At 38.5% G+C, this 15,431-nt stretch overlaps 1 protein-coding gene across 1 annotated transcript in view; it reads left to right on the plus strand.

Annotated features, from left to right (window-relative positions):
• Window positions 1-15,431, plus strand: part of arhgef1a (Rho guanine nucleotide exchange factor (GEF) 1a) — an 88,346-nt gene that overhangs the window by 61,764 nt on the left and 11,151 nt on the right. The window contains exons 16-21 of the mRNA XM_035183421.2: window positions 883-1,071; window positions 2,589-2,672; window positions 2,838-2,887; window positions 6,828-6,878; window positions 12,382-12,702; window positions 13,181-13,337. Of these exons, the coding sequence (XP_035039312.1) occupies window positions 883-1,071; window positions 2,589-2,672; window positions 2,838-2,887; window positions 6,828-6,878; window positions 12,382-12,702; window positions 13,181-13,337 (852 nt within the window). The remainder of the gene's footprint in view (window positions 1-882; window positions 1,072-2,588; window positions 2,673-2,837; window positions 2,888-6,827; window positions 6,879-12,381; window positions 12,703-13,180; window positions 13,338-15,431) is intronic.

A 15,431-nucleotide genomic window follows, 5' to 3' on the forward strand; every position in this document is an offset into this window, starting at 1 on the left:
ATTTTATTTGTATTACTTGCACTATAATGTATTACCTTTTTACTGTCCTTATGTTGTACCATTAATCCTGTAAAGCACTTTGGTCAACCAAGTTGTTTTTAAATGTGCTATATAAATAAAATTGACATTGACATTGACAATAGATCAGGAGCCTGTCCAAATTAACTTTTTATCACTGAGCGACATCATTTCCGGCATCATAATTGTCTTTGGGTGATACTGACACAGATAGACATTTTACATTCAATAGTGATGTTTAAGGTTGTCTGGCTGGGTTTTTAACATGTCTCTACACTTCACATGCAAACAGGAAGGCTTCATGAGAATAACAAATCTGTGACTAACAAAATCTGGAGCATAGCGAACGGCAAATGTAAACAAAGATCACCAATTAACATTATCACCGGTTAAACTGGAAAAACAGCTGACGCAACCATGAGAACAATGGATAACCCAGTTGGGTTGATTTTTTCAATTTACTTAGTTAAATTAGACGTTTAGATTTCAGGGTACAATTCAAGGTAGTTAAGTGATGTAACTTACATACCATGAGTAACCCAACAGTAAACACAACAAACAATTTAAAAACAGCCTCTATTTCCTTTAGGTAGCAGTCATGGTATGAGTGTGATAATGCACATTGTGTTGTCGCTGTGTAAAAAACATTAGACCTTGGAGTGCATTATTGCTTATGTGTGTAGTAGGGCTGTGTACTACATGCTCATGGGTGTATTAGGAGTGTGCATCAATGTCACAATGCAGTATATAGGCGTTAAGTGTTTCTTACATGTGAGACTGGGTAAGATTAGGCAGGAATTGTTGTCATGTTTTTTAGATTTGCATTAGATTCATGATTCATTCATTCTGACCTACTAACTATAGCTGACCTTCATCACAAGGACCAGGAAATGCTTGAGCTCCTGCAAGAGAGGGTTACAGTATTCTGTGAGCTGGCAGAGGTGTCAAGTGGTCAAGAGGGCCTACAGCCTCCCATCACACGTTACCTATTCAGGGCAGACACACCCCAAGCTCCCCGTGCAGAAAAACTCCTACTGGAAGCCACAGCTGAAGGTAACACACCAAGCTTCTGATCAACAACAAATTATTGTTTTCTGTCTGTTTGCAAAGAAGGTGTTCACATTAAAGACCAACTGGACAGGGCAAACTGCAACACTTTCCAAGAAGACCTGTATCAAAGCTTAACATGCTTCAAGTCATTGTTGACAGTTTTTATTCTGTCATGACTCACTTGACAGGACACATCAGCATTTTCAAAAAATATATATTTTAAAATTTAAGCTCAACAACACTTGGAATTAACCCCAATTTATATTGTCAAGTTATTAGCTTTTTATGTGCAACCATAGAACAGAGAAGTAGTTAAAACTTTCATGCTGCTTAGGGTGTCTGAGTATCTGGTAGAGTGTAGTTAGATGAACTGGTGTTAATATACTGCTTTAGGGTTATAGTGTCAATTGGAGAATGCAGCTTGCATGTGAAAATGAAAAGAAGGCAACAGGAACCATACAGCCACACCCCACCAGCCAATAAGACACAGACTGAACAAGGACAGACCAAACCAAGGAAACCAAAAGACAAAATAGGGCAGAAGGTTGTCAACCAAACAGTAGTTGCTGTCTTCTTACTCCGACTGGCTCACTAAAATTAGGCTAGTCCTAATTTTCACCATTTGAAATGTGAAAATGTTTTAGAACATGAACATTACTTTGCCTGAAACAATTTCTCAGTTGTCACAAGACCCAGCCAAATTTTATTTTAAACAAGTGTTCTCTGCCCTGAAATGCTAGGGTATTGTCTGTTAAAGGTGTTGAAACCACAACTATTTCCAAGCAGTCTCAGTTAGGTTATTTGGCCGACACAAAGTGTTATGTTTTATACTAACCTGGCTAATTAATGGACCTGAGATCATTTAAGCCAAACAGGTTTCGATGTGAAACATGCACTCACAGCCCTATGACAAGCAACCTGACAATATGCAAAATGGATGGATGAGTCAGTAATTGTAATGATACAAAAACAGTGGCAGCGCCAGTATTTTTTTACAACTTCCTAGATAGGCAAGGTGTCCCTCATGCCATTACACATAAATATAAAATCATAAGCACAAAAGGTAACCTCTACGTGAGTCTACCGCTGTAATGTAGAATGAAATATTTCATCAACTGCTATTTGGATTGCTATGAACTAAGCTTCAGATATTAATGATCAACACTGGATGAATCCTATTGACTTTAAGTCATAATTTCAAATATGTTAAACATGTATTCTTTGTCCAGGATCTTACATTAAGCTAAAAAGGGACAGATTAGATAATGTTTACAAGTCAGGACTGATGTTTTTCTGTCAGTATTGATTTAGAAGGCAATTAGTGGTGTGAGAGAGAGATGTCATCTAAATAACTGTTTGTGTGTGTGTGTGTGTGTGTGTGTGTGTGTGTGTGTGTGTGTGTGTGTGTGTGTGTGTGTGTGTGTGTGTGTGTGTGTGTGTGTGTGTGTGTGTGTGTGTGTGTGTGTGTGTGTGTGTGTGTGTGTGTGTGTGTCTGGGTGTCTGGGTGTGTTTTTCAACAGTGGACAAGTTGAGTGAAGTCCTTCTGGGCTCCAGTGTGGACATCCCTCTTCTATGCCATCACAACCGCAACGTGGTAGAAGCCAGTGAGTCCCACATATTTTCTCATACAACACTGGAGATAAGATATGACAATATGTTCCCTCAGCATCCAATATGTAAATTTCCATTTTAACCTTTAAATCACATATTATTTTTTCCATGACTAGTTAGTTGACAACTGAATGGCTGCTATATCTGTCTCTGCTCAGGTAATCAGGATCTGTTGATCAATGGAGCCCATGATTTCTGTGCAGCAAAGGTGAGCTGAGGGACAAGATACATACATACATACATACATAATCAGGAAGATAGATTGAACTCAGCAAGAGTTTTTTGAAAAGTTTGTTGAAAATCTACAATTGTATTTTTTAGAAAACTAAAACTAGTCATTTTGAAATCTACCTGCTTAAACCAAATTCTTGTTCCTTAGGAAAACCCATCAAGTTTTTCCCTTAGAATTACAACAGCACATAAGTGATGAAAAATAATTATTTGAACAAATGAAATTGTAAAAGCAATTCAGGCCAGTGTTATATTTTTAAGAGTAATATTTGAATTAGTAGTTCAACCTCACAATGAAAATAGAGACCTCACTTTGACAACAGCATTTTTCCCCATTGTGTTTGTGATCACAATGACAGTTTTAGCTTTTTCATTACAACATATGTAAAAGCAACATCAAGTTAAACATGTATGGTTGAACATCTAAGTAACCATCCAGGACACCACAGGGCATTCAGAAAGGCCATGGTCTTTCTCAGGTTTTTGGGATACTCAACATGGACGATGTGATATAATAAAAAGGCAGCAGCCAGGGCAAGGGAGATGTCCAGACTGCCATTATCAAAAAGCATCTAAACACTATCCATCTTCACAGTGATGACCTGATCTGAAGGAGGGAATTGGTTCATATAGTCAAATATGAGAAAGGGAGAGAAACAGAGGAGTGAGACGGAGAAAGGGAGAGAAACAGGAGTGAGATGGAGAAAGTTGAGAAACAGGAGTGAGACGGAGAAAGTGGAGAAACAGGAGTGAGAGGAGAAAGTGGAGAAACAGGAGTGAGGGAGAAAGTGGAGAAACAGGAGTGAGACGGAGAAAGGGAGAGAAACAGGAGTGAGACGGAGAAAGTTGAGAAACAGGAGTGAGATGGAGAAAGTTGAGAAACAGGAGTGAGACGGAGAAAGTGGAGAAACAGGAGTGAGACGGAGAAAGTGGAGAAACAGGAGTGAGACGTGAGAAACAGGAGAGAGAGAAAGGGAGAGAAACAGGAGTGAGACAGAGAAAGTAGAGAAACAGGAGTGAGACGGAGAAAGGGAGAGAAACGAACAAAGTGGGGGAGTTGGATATAAGAGGGGAAGAAAATGATTCTAAAACTGTTCAATTGTTAAGATGTGTTGAGATTTATTATCTGTAAAATTGGTTGAGACTTTTGAGTCAAGATGTGAAACAGAAAAAGGGAAATTCAAGCTTTTGCTCCCTTTATTTTATTTTTCTGAAGTTAAGCCCTTTATTTGAACATGCACAATTTTCACATTTTATTTATTTTCTCTTATTTTGAAATGCAGCCCTACTTTTATTTAGTTAATGAGAGAACATTATACATATCTGCAATCATACATATATGTTCAGTTCTATGTTACGTGACAATAAATATTGTCAAAAGGTTTTTGAATCGTACTGAATTAATTTGATTTGACAGTCAGGTATTTAGTACATGCAGATGTTGATACAACTACTAGGCTACTTAAATATATATCACACTAAATAGTTAGACATTATGATCTTCCGGACCTTTGCTTCAAGAAATTTTCTCTAACTGGACCTCTTTAAATTTTAGTTGAATACCCCTGATATATAGTATAAAATAGCATTAACTCTAAAAATTCCCAGTAAATTTTTGCAATTTAACCTGTCTTATATATTTGGCAATAAGCAAGATACTTTTAAAGAAGCACAATAAACCTTTCCCAACAGTCAGGCAAGGAGGCTGGGAAAAACGCATAAATACTAAAAGAAACAAAAACTTGTTGTTGTTCCTGACCAATTGATCAGATTCTGATGAATTAGAAAATCCAAAAAAGTATTGTTAAGCACATCATGTCACTTTTAAAACATAAATTTGAAAACTTAAAGTAGAATAAATGTTATGTTTGAATAATTTGAACAACAAACACAAAACTCAAAATAATTAACAGAACGTGAGACAGAATACTTCACCTTATCAATAATAAATGGTTGTTGTGCGTCCCCTTTGAAAACTGATGGTAGGAGGAGTACTACAGCATTGACAATCTGGCCTGAAAAAAGACAAAGGTTATATTCTCAATAACACATGAAATGGAACATGGTAGGGTTCCAAATTTTTATTTTAATTCATAAATATATAATTTAGAGATCCTGCAAAGAAGAATGGGAGAAACTGCCCAAAAGTAGGTGTGCCAAGCTTCTAGCATCATACTCAAAAAGACTTGAGGCTCTAATTGCTGCCAAAGGTGCTTCAACAAAGTATTGAGCAAAGGCTGTGAATACTTATGTACATGTTATATTTTCGTTCTTTATTTTTTAATAAATTTGCAAACATTTTCAACAAACTTTTTTCACTTTGTCATTATGGGGTATTGTGTGTCGAATTTTGAGGAAAAAAATGAATTGAATCCATTTTGGAATAAGGCTGTAACATAACAAAATGTGGAAAAAGTGGAGTGCTGTGAATACTTTCCGGATGCACTGTACATGGTCCTAATAAGTGGCTTGTATGGTTGTATGAGGTCATTTTTTTTTACATAAGAAATATTTGCACTTTTTTGTTTTTGTTGACAGATGTTGCACTTTCCTTTGTTTTGCTTAAAAAAAAACAACAACAAAAAACAACTTAATTTTAGCAGTAAAAGTATCTGCTAAAAGTTGACACAGTACAGAGCACCATTTTTAATAATTAAGCACAACAGACCTGATTTTTTCACTTTGGTGAACCTAGTTGCCCCTAATATAAGATTCAAGATTCAAGAGTTTATTGTCATATGCACAACGATAACATTAAGCAGTCGCTTGCAATGAAATGCTTGGGTCACAGGCTCTCTTATAACAATGCTCAATCAAAATATATATATACACCCAAAGAAAAAAGAAAAACAATAGTGCAAGTGTGTGCAATAGTGCAAATATGCTAAGGTGCAGAGTTATGACAGATTGGAGGAGTTTAAAAGTCTTGAGAACGGTTGAGATAAAGTGTACGGTTGAGATAAAGTGTACCAGTATTCTGAGCCTCATGGTATGCTTTGAAATGTCCCGGGGTGAGCTGGTATGCAAGTATTCCTTAATTTTCTCACTTTTAGAAGGCAACTGTAACAGTCTTACAATACAGTTATCTTAATGTCATGATAACATTTAAGGTTTGATTTTGCTACATCAAATGTGGATTTTCCTAAAAGAGATGTCTGACTGTGCGCGTCACGTTACGTCTCCAGTTGTGTAGCAGGTTTAAACATGTGTCTCATAAACTCTAGAAAATCAAACAAACACAAAGTAAATGTCAGTCATGGTGTTTATTTCCACGTCCGAGCTGCCATGCATCTAAGAATGGAGAAATGTCCACAGCTCTAGTGCTCAGCTCTGGGCAGGACAGCATTCAGCGCGTCAGTTATAGCAGCAGGCTTTTTTAAAAAACATCCTCACTATTGAGGACACGCTACGGAAAAGTGTGTATTTTGTGTCTTCAGCCTCCGATGCCTTAAATTTGTGCTGTTGTGAGATTCTTGTTTTTTTTACCTTTTGGGGCCGTCTCTCATAACTTCAACTGTTCACCAATCCGCTCTCTTCATGACAAACGGATGTCCTTATATGGAGAAATAGAGGCGTGGCAGTATGCTAATTACAGAGAGCGGACACGCGCCTGTCCATTTAGAATGATTCTGATTCACAAACATACGCATGGTGGTGAGAACAAAACCGACTGCATGGCTTTGATGCCATGTAAAGCATTCGATTAACCAGCTTTTCATATAAATGTAGACCCCCTTTAATACCCTAATGTGATTTATTATCATCATATTATTGCATTAATTGTAATAGTAAATTAGTCTTCCTTTTCCCTTTCTGTGTGTGTGTGTGTGTGTGTGTGTGTGTGTGTGTGTGTGTGTGTGTGTGTGTTTGAGTGACACAGACAGTTCAGGAATAACTATGCTTTCTGTGTTTAACAGGAGATCTGTCAAAGGCTGGTGAATCTCAGTGTCTATCTCCATGCACTCCAGGTGAGTAGGTTTCACCCATTCAATCAATCAATCAATCCAACTTTATTTTTATATAGCACCTTTCATGCAGTTTAGTGCAGTTCAAAGTGCTTCACACATGATTGACAATATGATAATAAGACAGACATAAGAACTGTTATACCTAAACAAATAGTGCTATGACTGTCAGTAATGATATATTTAATGATTCATTTTTTGATTTTTAAAATGAATGGGATCCTATGGGAGTACAGAGGCAACTCACCTCAAACTGACTCTAGTTTCAAAGTTTACTAATCTGCTATATTTGCAGGTACACATTTCATTGAAGCTTTAAAATATGTCCGAGACTAATTTAATTTTTGACTCCTTTTGTGCTAAAATTATTTATGTAAAGGGTTTAACAGCTTTTTAGAGAAGTCATCAGTGTGTCATTTGAGCACCGATAGAGTGTGGAAGAACGTTGGGGTGGGCAACTTTTAAATAGGAAATTCAACCAAGCTGTGGCATAATATTATTATTATTATTATTGTTAGCATTATTAATATTATTATTTCAATTAGAGAGATGACTAGGGCTGGGTATCACCACTGATTGCCCAAATCGATTCAACCCCAATACAGGTCTCGATTCGATTCGATTTAGTATCGATTTAGTTAAGGATTATTATTTTTGCTTGGATATGAAAGAAATTCTCAAAGAACTATGTGTTGCAATCAAACACAACAGTGAAGATTTTTTAAATGATACAGGTGTAATTAATTTAAAATAGGTTTTTAAAACGTTCAACACCCCCGTTTTATTTAGTAAATGGACAAGTTTTGCATACTGGTAGACTTTGGCTTGGTCGTCCTCTGTGTCGTCCACTTCTAGATCCGGGCGACAGACATTGAGAATAGTTTATAGAAAAAGACAATTTTCTCTCTGATTGTCTCATTTGCTGTTGTAGGTTATAAAGAGGCAGCAATATTAAAACAAGACAGTGTCATAACCAGTTAAAAACACTTAAATGCGGCTTTAAGGAAAGTAGAACATAAGGCAGGACTACAGAGTCAAGTGATACTTATTGATTGTATCAGCAGTCATTCTCCTTACGTCGATGATCACATCAGGACCATGCCATCTAGTTTTTTTCCCCTCTGTGGCAGTTGACCATGCTACATGGCTCTCACCACAGCAGCCAGAGATGAACCATTCGGGTTTCAGCATAATTTTATTAATCCAAAGAAAAACTCACAAACTCTAACTCAAAATACAGCAGCACTTTCTGCCGTCTCTGTTTGACTGTTCATGAGTGTTTCTCCGCGTAGCTCTTGTTTCAGACCAGAGGATCAATCAGCTGACAGCTCTCACCTACGCTGATTGATCCTCTGGTCCAGGTGAAGGTGTTCTCCCAGCTACCTCCACACCCTCCTTGCAAGCTTTTTCAACAAGTGGCTTTAGTAGTTTTTCTGACACCATCTCTCCCAGTATGTCATGTCCTCTGCAAGTCGAAGCTTCTTTTTCTTTATAACTGTGGTGCTCATTGAAACTTTCCAAATCTTCTGAGTGAAGGTGCACATTGTGGTGAAAACTCTCGGTGAAAGAAATGAAATACGAATTCTCAGATCGAACTGTCTTTTGTGAATATATTGAAGCAGAAAATACAACATAGAGAGAATATAACAAAAAATAAAAAAAGAGTATATCTAAGAATATAATCGAGAATCTATCAGAATGTATCAGAGTCTATATTCAGCTGAATAGGACAGAGTTCTCAACACCACAATGTGATGCAGAAGTCTGACAAAGAGGAGTTCACTCCTTCGGATATTTATGGTATTCTAGTCATACAACTATCATCAGACAGAGGAAACACTTTGAACAATGATTTTTCCTTTAACACAATGAGTACTCCCATTTGCGCAGTCAGTACTGGATCAGCGCCAGTTCTGTTGGTCGCATCTGCAGTTTTTTTTACAAGGTAATGGAAGGTTGATGGAGTAGAAAAACATTACATACAAGGTATAGCAGACAGTTAAAATTTCCATTACACACATGGCGTATTATCACTGGACACAGGCTTCCATCCTCCCTAGGGCACCCGACCTGATGTACAGTGTCGATAAAAGAAAACAAGCTTGTTTTTCTCTTCTGGAGCGATTTGATAAAGTTTCACAAGATTTGCCTCCTTGCATCCTCTTCAGTTTTGTTGGCATCTTCAGGGAGGTTGAACAGCTTTAGATTCCAACGTGGACTGTAGCGTTCTGCTTCTTCAATCTTCTTCTCTTGTTCAGAGATCGTATGACTCACAGCATGCATCTTCGCAGCTGTTTGTATCATGGAAGATCTATTGAATCTCCTGTGAATCACCGGTGCTGTTCGTTGCTGATGGTATCTAGCACAGGGAAGGACAGGTGTTGCTGAAACCCAGATGTCTCACTCTGTGACATTTGTGCACCACTTTCGTCAGTTTGTCTTTGGCCCAAAGTGGTTGTTATCAAGAAACTGTCAAGGAAGATGGGGGGTTTTGTTGCCTGTTTTCTTTTGGGTGCAAGTGGGCCAGTAGACTCCACCTCTTTATCCACCGGTACACAGACATTGTTGTCCTGGCAGAACTGTTTCGCTGATCTCCACACATCACTACACCGATCGCTGTGATGTGAAGTGCACTTTCAGTTTGTCTGTAAGGGCCACAAATTCGGAAAGTGTGCAGTTGTAGGACTGCATGGCCTTGTGTGTTACATGAATCACACACAGAATGTCTTCGAATACAATAAGACATGTAATGAATGTCATTCTGGTCATGTGGTCATGCAGGTCACGGGTTTCCACAGACCATTTCTCTCCCTCTTCACTTATGTCTCTCAGGCACCCTGTTATTGCAGAGTAGTAGGTTTTCACTGCATTCACAGATCGCCACTTACACACCCACCTTGTTTCCCTGGGCTGAACTATATCAGTTTCAGAATCAGAAATATGTTATTGATCCCAGGGGGATGTTTCATGCAAAGGGATCTCTGGATTTCAATAAATCGATGATGGTTTGACGGCTCTGCAAATACAGAGTACAGTTTATCAATAATGTTCAGGAATGTTACCACGCTGCGGATGATGGTGCGACACTCCACAAGCACCAGCTTAGTTTGTGTGCCATGCAGTGTATGTACGCTACATAGGGATCGGTCACTTTGATGTGTTTCTACACACCACAAATGTGACCAGACATTACAGAGGCACCGTCATAACTCTGGGCAACAATTAGTCAAACAATACAAAATTTTAAAAAAGCCCCTTGATTTCAAGCTGCTCGACATATGATATGATTACCCCCTGGTACAGCTGAAGGTGCTCTCTGAGCCACCTCCACGTCCACATACAGTTAACAGACAAAATAAATAACATTTCTAAATATAGCAATCTAAAGACACCTAATCACTGGAGATTTTTGACACAGAAAGGCCACTTTAGTTCTCCTCACTATGTGGGAACTGTTGGGTCTCTCTATAAATTTAAGGTCTTGACCTTTTTATGTTATGATCTGTCTTTTAAAATTGAACTAAACTTTTATTTAACCTTTTATTATAATAAATTCCTCATTTTGCCATGGATTTGTGTGAAGCACAACCTTTTTTAGATAAGTGCTATACAAATAAAGTTATTATTATTATTATTATTATTATTATTACATCCGTAAGGGAGGGGGTGAGGGGTGTTCTGTAGGTATTAATATATACATCACCACTAGAGGCCACACACTTCACCTTTAAAACAGTCTCTGTTGAACCTTTCTCTTTTTTTCTTTTACCATAGAGCTCTAGATTTTCCGTTACACTTTGTTACATTACCCACATATACATCAATGTGTGTAAAAAATTCCCACCCAAACAACGCAAGATTTAAAACAGACAATTAATAATTAATACAAGCAAATAACATTTCCAGTTTATCTTCCAATCATATTAAAATTTGTTTACTGTTCTTTGACTTTTGAAGCCAAACACAAGGTGTCTTTGATTTATGACTGCTTGAGGTTTCCTCAGTCTCTAAGACTGCTTGTTGAGAGGCGATAGACTCTGAAGTCAGTGAACAGAGTCAAAATCTTCCTCTTGAAGTAGATGCACAAGTATGTAATGCAAGTTGTTATGGAAGTTTTTTGGAACCGGGTGAAAGGAGAACTCAGGCAGCAGCTAATTTCCTATGCAGAAGATTTTAATTTAGACTTGATGCATCAAGGAGACCAGAAGGGGACACAATAACGTCTGCAGAGTAACATGAGCAATTGTCACCCCTAAGTCTGAAGATGTCTCGCACAGCATCCCCATATATCTCCCACATCATCTATGAAAGGCGAGAATTGCTGTCACTCTGTTACATGTAGGTGTTCGCATCCTATTGGATAGTTAAGTCTAAATATGCATTCCTAAATCACATTGTGTCCTTTGAGTTGAAGTTGGTGAGAGTTGAAGTTGGTGCCTCTCTGTCTGGAGCATCTGAGTTAGATATGAAAATCGCTAAGCATAGACACTACAATGCACCGTTGGTTGGCCCTTTATCTATAACCTGACGTTGGGGTACTGCTTGGAGAGAGAAGGGAGTATGTGTGGAACTAAACAGGCACTCTTCTCATAATGGTGTACAGATATAATGTAATATACAATATATACATAATATAGTGGCTTATACAGTAATGTGTGAGGATGGTCGAAAATACCTCAACAGAAGTGGTAAGAATATCATGTAGTACATTATAGTGTACAATATGACAGAGGTCTTCAACAGGGGGTCCGCGGAGGTACTGCAGGGGGGTCGCGAAATTTTTGGTAGACAATTAGACAATTTCTTATATTTTCTTCTATTTTTTTAATTAAAAAAAAAATTTTCCCCACAAATTTAAATGTCTTTAAATACACATTAACATGAATCCAACATATTGTAGCGAATGGATAAATGGAGGCAGAAGACGTTATCTTTCAGTCAGCAATGCACACATTCAGCGACATACCTGTATATAAAAACATGAATATATGAACCTGTGTATTATTTGAATAGCTTAGTATTGAATGCACAATGACAGGGTAGCTATGTTTATACATGGCACTAGGCCCAGTTTATAAAACACAATTTTATACAATATATATAGTAGGGGGTCCCTGCTCCATCTCTCCATCAGTTTGGGGGTCCTTGGCCTGAAAAACGTTGAAGACCCCTGCAATATGACAAGGGGATCATCTTTCTGAACAAAGGACAAGCTGAATGCATAATTTTCCTAAAAGCCAAATACCATGATTTGCCATTTTTCCAAAACAAACCTGATAGTGTTCATTTCAACAGCCATATAGGAACATAGGTACTAATTTTATTTTAATTAAGCAAAGAGGGGAATCCATGTCTGCAATTCCTATCCCAGGCTCTATAACTTTAACATTCGGGAAAATCTTTATTCTTTGGTGCTGTCTGAACAAATGCACCCTCGGTTTTAATTTGTGTGTCAATTTTCAGCCTGTAAAATTGTTGAAGATGGATTCTCTCTCATGTCCTGCAGGGTGCTATCATCAAACAAGACTCCATCTTGGAGCTGCTGCTACAGGACACCATTGTGCCAGCTGTAGGAGGAGTATGGCGCCCTCTCTGGCAAGATAGTGGAAATCGGGAGGCCAGTGTAGGATCAACCATTGGGGAGCTAACTCTTTTGCAGAGACAGCACAGCCTGCTACAGGAAGAACTGCTGAGGTTGCGGGATGCCGAGAACCGGTTCAAGGACAGTGAGAAGGCCCGGGCCAAGCTAGAGAGACAAGTCCGAAACATGAGGGTCTGCAAAAGGGCTGCACCTGACTCCAAGCAGCTGGAGGAGCAGGCTTCTCAAGTAAGAGCAATTGTATTGCAGTTCCATAAAATTAAGGGACCAATAAGGGATACTATCAGTAGGCTGATTTATACCAACATTTTGTACCTGATCAGTTCCAAAACTGCAACTCATTATCTCTGTTTCAATAGGCACACCCTGTTTAGTAAACACATTTGTCTGTCAAACTCCTCAACCCCACTTTGTATCTAGATCATTTTGTTAAAATATTCTCAATCCCAAACTGAGAGAGAGCTGTAATGATATCATGTTAAATTAATCAGGGCTCTTATTCTGTCAGACAAAATCTAGAACCACTGAGACCTTGTACAACCATAAAATGGAAACTGATTTTGATATCGCAAATGGGTTGCTCCTGTTAATTAAGCACTTTGCTAAAGAATTATAAATTTAACATTCATTAGCAGGTTTCTTTTACAGTACATGATGGCACCAACAGGGATTCTACATGCTGTTTCACCCTTTCTTGCTATTGTAGCCTGCATCTCTGCAACCAGGAAGGTTTGTCATAGCTGACACGCCACGGGCCAGGCAGGAGCCAATCCACCCATCAGATGGTGTACAGGATGAAAGTGATTTGGAGGTAGACATGACATCAGACGATGATGATGGGACAGCATCTGCAAGCTCCAAAGGTATTAGTCAAGACGAATACTAACATGCATCACTTAGGTATCATATTTTTTTAGGTTATTGTTCCTCTGTCGTTAATTACCCTGGAAGCTATAATTAGGTTTGGCAAACAGGTATGGCACATTCTGTTAATATAAAATCTAAAATTTCCCTATTACTAACTGAAGTAATAATGTGTAAGAATTGACCAACTGTTGAATTACTCCAAAAAAATAGGGATGATGTCCACTCCTCTTATCTTGTTGTTACATGAATAGAGGTATAATGATTTACACAGACCTTGCAGTCTGATCATGTAACTGTTGTTAGTTGTTGGTTGTTTAATTTGTACCAGTCTACCAAGTTAGAGAGGATGTAAGGTAGAGAAACTGGAGCAGCTGCATTATCAATCAATCAATCAATCAATCAAAGTTATTTGTATAGTCCATATTCACAAATCACAATTTGTCTCATAGGGCTTTAACAAGGTGTGACATCCTCTGCCCTTAACCCTCAACAAGAGTAAGGGAAAACTACAAAAAAAAACCTTTTAACAGGGTAAAAAGAAGGTAGAAACCTCAGAGAGAGCCACATGTGAGGGATCCCTCTCCCAGGACGGACAGAAGTGCAATAGATGTCAAGTGTAAAGGAGAACATCAGAAAGATAAGGGTTTTAGCAGCATTGATAAGAATAAACATTTTGAAGCATAACTGGAGGTCAATGAATTGATGGATTATTGTCAGTAACGGTCGAGGATCCGAGGAGAAATACTATATATCAAGCAGTCCTGCTGCAATGATAGTCTATGGTCAGCAGCCACCACGATCATGATCCACCATCAAGATCGGATGCCACTATAGTCCACAGTCATTGTCCACTGCCTTATAGCTGAGCATAAGGGAAGAGTAGAGGAATGTTATTCAGATAAGGGATGCATAGGGTTAAACCCTACTCACAGTTACTACTACTTCATCCAAGTTTTGAAATTCAATACATTTCACCATTCAGTTAAGCTGGGGAAAAAAAATGATTTGTGTGGGCTTTTGAGTGCTTTGCTCTGTGTAATGCCTATCAGTTTTCGATATAAGAAATCACTAATTCAAAAGTAATTTTATCCCCCCCTGAGAAGCCTAAGTACCCAACTCAATTCTGTTGATCACATGGATCTTGTTCACAGTCTCTATTTGAAACTTCAAACTTTGGCTTGAAGGATCAAATACACTTGGTAGTTTCTCCTGCAGCAGACAATCGGATGATTACTCAATCATCCAGGGATGCAAAGATAACATCTTTCTCAACAAGATCCAAGTTTTGGATAAAAGGATTTAAAGTTTAGATCTGAAAGGGTGGCAGAAGGGGAGCAGTAAGAGAGAAGATAAAACAACTGAAACTCATTTACAGAGTCCTGACTCACTGCTGAGGACACAGACTGCAACATGCATTGGCAGCTTTGATGAGCCTTCAGATGGGATAGAGATGTGTATATGTAAGAAAGTCTCAAGCAGGAAGGTTCTGCCTGTATGTGAATCAGCAGTGGTGCACTAACATCACCAGTGGCAGACTGCACATCTGGAGCACCATGCCATTTCCCGGTGGCCTGATGGTATTTTTGGTCTGCCTTGAACTGAGAACTTGACCAGCATAATATTGCAACAAGGAATTAGTTGACAGACCTTTCAAATGTATCTCGCCGATGCACAGAGCGACCAAATGATCTTACAGCTCCGCTTTCTGAAATCGTTGTAGCAGCCGTGCTCCCACTTATGATAGTTTTATAACAATTTGCCAGCGAAATGGAATGTTGTGGTCAGAAGAAAAGGTGCAGCAAAGAAAAAAGAGAATTAAGAGAAAAGCTCAGATGCAGCTAAATCCAACAAAATAAGTGATACGTTCTCCAGTAAGGGACCAGGGGCCTCATTTATAACCATTGCGTACGCATCTTTTAAATCCCTTTTTGTGCATACGCCACTTCTCAAGCAAACGTTGGGATCTATAAAAAAAAAAAAACTAGACAGGGGAACGTGCGCACATGTATGTAAACTCTAACCCATACAAACAAACATTTTGGAGACGGGAGAGTGGCAATGCAGATGTGAAGCCAGATTATTGATCCACT

This window comes from Hippoglossus stenolepis, chromosome 17 (assembly GCF_022539355.2).
Source record: "Hippoglossus stenolepis isolate QCI-W04-F060 chromosome 17, HSTE1.2, whole genome shotgun sequence".
NCBI lineage: Eukaryota > Metazoa > Chordata > Actinopteri > Pleuronectiformes > Pleuronectidae > Hippoglossus > Hippoglossus stenolepis.